Below are 6,651 nucleotides of genomic sequence, written 5' to 3' on the forward strand. Positions count from 1 at the left end.
AAAAAAGAAAATTCTACCTAAACACAAATCCGCGTCGGCGGCGCCAAAAATTGTTCAAGTTTGTTAATGTGGTTGTAATGATAGTGGTAAATAAGTGATTCATTTCATACTTGTGAAGGAAATGGATTTTTAGACTTGAATAAAACTTAGAAATGTACCAAAATTATACAACAAGGTGATGTGAATATTATGGAGAAACAGGGGTTAGGATTCCACCATTCATCAATACTTATGTGATTCAATATTTATTTAAATTATGCAATTTAAACAATTGGTTTGATTCTAAATTATTGCCAAAAGCAAGTTTTCAAAATATCAAATGTTAGTCACAAGTATAACGCATCAAGAGTCTAAAACTAAGCATGCATAATCAAGAGAAAACAAATTTGATTAATAAAAACCATTTAATTCATTTTTTTCCATGCAATTAATCATATAAAAATATTGCATAAATTTATAAAATAGAGATCACCACATAATTCTTGGGAGAATGGCTTCCTCCGTTACCCCTGGGATTGGGTTTAGCTCTTCATGTTGAAAAACCTTTCAAAATAATTCATTGATGCTCAAATGGTGTTTACAATGGAGAGAAGAACAAGAAAATGGTATAAAACAGGAATCTGGAACGCACAAATATCGTCAAAAAATGAACGATAAAAGAGAAGTGCTGTATCACTATTCAGCAGTTGCTAGAAAGGTGTTGCAAACTGTCGAGTATATGCGGCAGTTTCCAACGACTTTCTTCGACTGATTTTGTTCTTCGTCTTCTTCTTCCCTGCATCGGCAAAGAAACTTCTCTGTGATTTTTTCTCTCGGCTCTGCAGCTTCCCAAATCTCTCCAACCTCTCAACTAAACTCCTCCAAGTGTACGTGCTCCTTTTCTTGACCTAAACAGATGCCTATTTATACACCACAAGCACGAGAATCACTCCCGATATCCCAAAAATCCGAGAATAACTTGGTTTTCTTTTACCAAAAGTTTCGGGCTATTTCTTCTCCCTGACTCTTCTCCACGTGGTTTTGAGTTATCAAAACTTTCCAAACCCTCTCAATACTGAAACAGGACCAGATACACTCAATATACAACACCATATCTTCTCCCAAATCATCTCAAGTCAATCCACAGAACCCGAGTGTAACCATCTCCCTGTTTTGTAGAAACTCGATTCCTATCCCTGTTTTCTCGATTCTACAGCCCATACCTTCCCTGTTTAACAGAAACAGGATTATATCAATCCACATCACGAGTAAAATCCGGCTAAATCTCACACAGAAGCAAATCATCATGTTCGAGATATTTTCTTCTCTGTTTTTCTCCACACGATCATGCAGCCAATTCTGGTTGATTACAACACCCATACCAGCCCTGTTATGCTCAAACAGGCCAAACCAAGCCGATATCCGTGATTGAATCTCTTTAAAACAACTCAAAAATTCAAATCCAAATTTGTTTATGGATGCTCATGTTTTCCCGCCTTTTTTTCTTTATTTAAATTTGAGAAGAGAGAGGGCGCCCCCTATCCAGAGTAGGGTGCCTTTAGCATCTGACTTTGGGTGCCCTGGGGTGGCCTGTGTCCAAAACGCGGGTTCCAAAACCACTTTCTCCAGGTGCCTTTAACAACTTTTCAAGCAGCTTTTCCAAAAAAATGTTTATTGGCCAAAAATACCTACACATGCATATAACACCATAATAAATACAAAAATGAACACTATCAATATATAAAATCGGGACAAATTAGACATAATAATATGTCTATCACTAAGCGACACTTATAAGTGTCTCTTAATTAATTTTTAACAGACACTTATTATTAATTTAAGTGACACTTATATTCGTCTCAAAATGAAATTAGCATCTAGTTTGGAACCTTGGCAGAACGGGAAATCCAAAACAATACATTGAGTCCTTATTATCTCACAAATAATACAAGCAATGAGCTTCCTTACCTGAAAAAAACAATGGAAATCTGTACGAAACATTGGCAATTATGATTCATGGTCAAATGGCAACTGTCAAGAATCAACTGAAAAGAAATAACGGGCACCTGCTACAGTAAGTTTGACAAGATTTCAGAGACATTTACACGAACAATATCCTGATCCCTAAAGCCTAAACATCTATGTGAAGATTCCTTACAAGTTCATAGACCAACAAAAAGCTGTGAAGATTCCTAGCAGCTGAAGATACTAAAGATAGAGGGGGTGCTGATTTGTTAGCCTGTTTCATATAAATTTTAGTTTTGTTTACTTACTACTTTTTATGCTTCCATTTCCTTTTAGCAATGTTAGGCAACAGTTTGAATATAATTCTAGTGAGACTGAGGCAAGGTGTCATGGGCCAGTGGACTGAAACCTCCACGATGCCTCTTTGAGATTATTCTATAAGTCACGTGTTCTTACTCTTATTCTTGTAAAGAGAAGATTATACAAAGGGACAAAATAATTGACTTAGAAAATGCTTAAAGTAGTATAAGACACAATCTACGTGTGTGCCAAGTACGACCTCACCTATCATAGAAGATAGAAGACATGCATGCCAATAAGTATAAAAGAAAATATATAAGGATGGTTTAAAAAATTACACTATTGCAGTCAAATATACCTCAGACGAAACCGTCTTCGGTTGTCCTTCATCCATTGCGTCAACCTTCTCTTCTACCTTTAGTGTTACACAACATAAAATGCAAAAATTATCTAGATGATTAAGGAAGTTCCATATAATTCAACAATTAGATACACAAATGATTAACTGATAAGAGTTTCTGGAAGAAAAAAAACTCCAGTAATAAATCAAGATAGCTTTAGTTAACATCAAAACAAGGGGAAAAGAACATATATGATTGTTATTTCATGAAATCTCATAAGGAAAAATAATTGTTCTGCGGAGAACCAAGAAATAGCTGAAATTAAAATTAAAAAAAATACAAATACAAAAACTCAATCTAATTGGCACATGCAATGACAATTAACAAAGGATCTCAGATATACACCAGCTCTTCTAGTTTGGAAGTGTGATCCAACTGTAGGAGATAAACTGCATCACAATACTAAAATTACAAGCGTTTTAACTACGATGCAAATTTCATGCTTTGAAAATTGTCATAAAATTTGCATCTTATCCAGCTGCCCTGACCACCAGCAATAGGAAACAGGAGCTCTAGGAATGCAACGTGAGATGAAGAAAGAGGCACTGGCTTTACTGCATCTACGCGTCAGAAACAAATAAAAGACGGTCATTTTCTAAACAAAAAAGGTCCACCTAATTACACAGGATGATCCCATAGACAAAAACACGTAAAGGTAGGCTGATAGGTCTTATAAGGCCACATACCAATTTCTTAGATTGCAGCTTGTTGGTTTGGTGTGTCATTTTACTGTTCCAATAGAAAAACCCCTCGCTCCATATACATGGTACTGTTACCCTTTCTATGTTAGAGCTTTCAGAGTAAGACTGCTCCCGAGTGGCGGTATCGTAGATATCCATGGAGCTGATGGGGTTGTCTATTCACCACGATACTGAGAAAGGTGTAAGTAGTTTAACAACTTTTTGTTGAACACCCAACCTTGAATACGTGGTACTTCTTCCTTTTGACATTTTGATTCTCTAGAGGTTTTATACATGGGGATGTGATGGAAAGGCAAATAAGAAAGGATCGTAACAGTATAAGATTATTAAAGTGTACGAAGAACTTGTAAATGAAGTATGTAAACGAGTACTTGTTAATTAGAGTAAACAAGGCGACTCTTACCAATAGATTCTACGACTTAATAACATGGTGACATATACCAAAACAGTTAAGAATGTAAGAAAGTGATCTGCAGATCTGCACCAAACATTTTAAACCGGTAAGTTCATTTAAGTGTCTTTGCTGAAGCACTAGCCCACTCCGAACATGTGATATACATACAGTATAATGTTCACTTTATTTAGGATATGGCGTTTGAATAGCATAATTTCTAAAAATTTCCATAAGCAGAGAGTAACTATTTGTTACTAAGAAACATCCTCTTATCAATAAAATCCTTGTATATATTATCAAACCCAAGAACGACTCCACGTAAGAAAATACATAGAGAAGATATCAAGAACTTCACAGACCTGATAAGTATGGAGGTTCACGTATATTAGTGGCATGTGCTGGTTCATCCGACTGTAGTGCTTTGCAACACCATAAACAGTGTTTGGTACGAACTCAAGTACTATATTTAGGTATGGCTCTTCCTTGCCTGTGATCGAAAAGAAATTATGCTTTAGAGCTACGATGTTTGGGTGATCCAACATTTGCATAATTTGCAGCTCCCGATTCTTATAACGCTTGTCTTGACGAACCTTCTTGATTGCAGCTATTTCTCCAGTCTCTCTACATTTGGACTACAAAATACAACAAGCTATTAGAATCTAAAACAAGCGAGGTTTTCCAACTACACCCAGTTTAAGTTCAGTTTACCTGGAAGGCAACTCCAAATGAACCTATTCCCCCCACATGCTCTACTATGTAACCAATATTCTACGAAGTAAAATCGAAACATTTCAGTGACACTAACTTCAGCACCACATAATCAAGTAAAGCACTTACAACTTACTCCAGTCCTTACCTTCCTCGATTGGCCGTTTCGACCACCAACTGTAGTTGTTATTACAGCGAAAAAATCTAACATGACTTATATGGTAACAACTCTACCAATCAACTTACAAATTGCATTGATAACCATAGGGGAACCTATAAAATCTTAGGCCTACCATAACTCACGAAGTAAACCCTGGACGAATGAAATAAGTGGATAAGAAATACGACAACTGAATATTCCCTTGATATGCAAGGGTGAACAAGTAGGAATAGTGAGGATTACAGGTGATCAGGCTCACCTAGAAAAGAAAGGAACACTCCATGCCTTGACAACACAAATCCTGAAGTCTTACATAATCGCAGAAGTATGTTGGTAAATTGCTACAACTACAGTTTTCAGTTTTAAAAATTACTCTTAAGGACTCAAATCTACACTTAAAGGAGAACAGTATTCAATTGAAACAATATTGACCCTTATCTCATCTCATCTACAAAAACCCAGGAGTCAAAATCTTCAATTACAACACAAACAAGAAAAAACCAAAACAAATACCATCATACTACTATTTTAAATTGAACAAAAGGTTTAAAACAAAATAAAATATCTAAACCCTCAAGAGACATGACCAAAATTAAAAATCTCACTTCATAAAATTTAAATTATAAGCATACCCATGCTTTAAAACTCATGAGATTAACTAAACAATCACAGAAATTGCAAAATCTAGAGACAAACATATCATACGAGCTATAATATTCACAGATTAAAGTTTAAATCAAAACTCGAAACAAGTAATAAGGTTAGGGATTTATACCTGAATCTTTTCTGAACCTTTTAAGTATTTGTATCTCAATCTTCTTCTGCGAATTCAAAATCAAAAGTTAAAATTCCATTTCTAGGGTTTAGAAAATCAGAATATACAAATCTATAAAAAGGATCCCATACCTGATATTAGGTTAACTAAGTAAAAACGGGTATTCATTTCTGCTAACATACTTAAGACGATTACTGGTCGATTTAGGGTTTGGAATTAAAAGAAGAGGAATATATTGAGGTCTAGCAGGCCTAAAGCTATTGGTGCAAGGAGATCTTTGGTCGATTTAGGTATGGATCTGGCTTTGGTATACGCTAAAGCGAGGTTTCTCTTTGTTGGTTTTGAGACGAGGAAAAGGGAAATAAGAGTAGAAGGAAGAAAGAAGAAAAAAAGAGAGAGAAAAGAAGTAAAAGGAAGGTCATGTTTGGCGGTCTTGATATTCTAATATAGGTTGGGTTATTCCTTAAATAATTATATATTGTGTTTGTGTGGAAGTTTATTCCGTGTCAAGATAAAAATAGTGTATCCTACCTAGATTTTAGGAGGTTAAAAAGGTGGGGTTTTTGTATTCCATGTAAAATTTGGAATACCTTGACCCTTTCCTGGGTTAGACAGTTATTTTTATAACTATTTTTTTTATTTAAATTGTTCTTATGCTCATAACCGTAAATTTATATGGTTTAGTTTTTTATTTATTTTTTAATTAATTAATTTAGCTTGTATACAAGTCTGTTGACAAACAACATACTACATTAACCTAGTGTGGAAAACAAACACCATTTAAAATAACCATTACCATGATAGTTAGGGATGTTCATGGTCGGTTTTGGTTCGGTTTCTAGCCAAACCAAAACCGAAACCAATATTATTGGTTTCTAAAAATCTAAACCAAACCAATCCATTAACCATTGGTTCGGTTTCCAAATGGTTCCAGTTGGTTTCGGTTTGTCCCAGTGGTTTTTGGTTAACCAATAATTATGTCAAACCAAAAAAAATACACAAATTTACAGATAAAAAAATCGTAGTTGCCGATAGTATTGGTTTACACAAATATACAGACAAAAAAAAATCAAGAATAGTTAAAGCTTACTCTAATTCTAGAGATCAAATGAAGATATATAATATATCTTAATTTAGATATTGACAAATAAAAAAGAAGGAAGACGGGAAGAAAAAAGTCGAGTAGCAGCAGCTGTAGTTGGGGGTGGAGAAGGGAGGCGGCTGAGAGATGGAGAAAGAGGGAGAGTATCATAATGAAATATTAGATT

At 35.0% G+C, this 6,651-nt stretch overlaps 1 protein-coding gene across 9 annotated transcripts; it reads right to left on the reverse strand.

Moving 5' to 3' along the window:
- Positions 1 to 538: 538 nt before the first annotated feature.
- Positions 539 to 5,805, reverse strand: LOC113300157 (shaggy-related protein kinase delta-like). 9 transcript variants are annotated; one of them, XR_003335481.1, is made up of 9 exons: positions 5,515 to 5,805; positions 5,384 to 5,429; positions 4,449 to 4,508; positions 4,100 to 4,372; positions 3,750 to 3,824; positions 3,332 to 3,604; positions 2,603 to 3,205; positions 1,869 to 1,947; positions 539 to 1,667 (listed from the first exon to the last, which is right to left on the reverse strand). XR_003335481.1 is itself a non-coding variant. In XM_026549350.1 (6 exons), the coding sequence occupies exons 2-5, from the start codon at positions 4,657 to 4,659 to the stop codon at positions 3,759 to 3,761; spliced, it is 462 nt and encodes a 153-aa protein (XP_026405135.1). In that variant the 5' UTR covers positions 4,660 to 4,761; positions 4,868 to 5,296; the 3' UTR covers positions 3,216 to 3,604; positions 3,750 to 3,758. The 9 variants fall into 9 exon arrangements, 1 of the variants encoding a protein (XP_026405135.1); XR_003335478.1 differs by having other exon boundaries at positions 1,869 to 2,048; XR_003335483.1 differs by having other exon boundaries at positions 1,869 to 3,199.
- Positions 5,806 to 6,651: the final 846 nt, after the last annotated feature.

Source organism: Papaver somniferum, chromosome 7 (assembly GCF_003573695.1).
Source record: "Papaver somniferum cultivar HN1 chromosome 7, ASM357369v1, whole genome shotgun sequence".
Lineage (NCBI taxonomy): Eukaryota > Viridiplantae > Streptophyta > Magnoliopsida > Ranunculales > Papaveraceae > Papaver > Papaver somniferum.

Coding starts and splice junctions, on each gene's coding strand:
- LOC113300157 (XM_026549350.1), bottom strand. CDS start 4,659: ATGTTAGATTTTTTCGCTGTAATAACAACTACAGTTGGTGGTCGAAAC. Junction 4,509..4,596: donor GAAACGGCCAATCGAGGAAG/GTAAGGACTGGA, acceptor TTTACTTCGTAG/AATATTGGTTACATAGTAGA. Junction 3,825..4,099: donor TGAACCTCCATACTTATCAG/GTCTGTGAAGTT, acceptor TGTTTGGTGCAG/ATCTGCAGATCACTTTCTTA.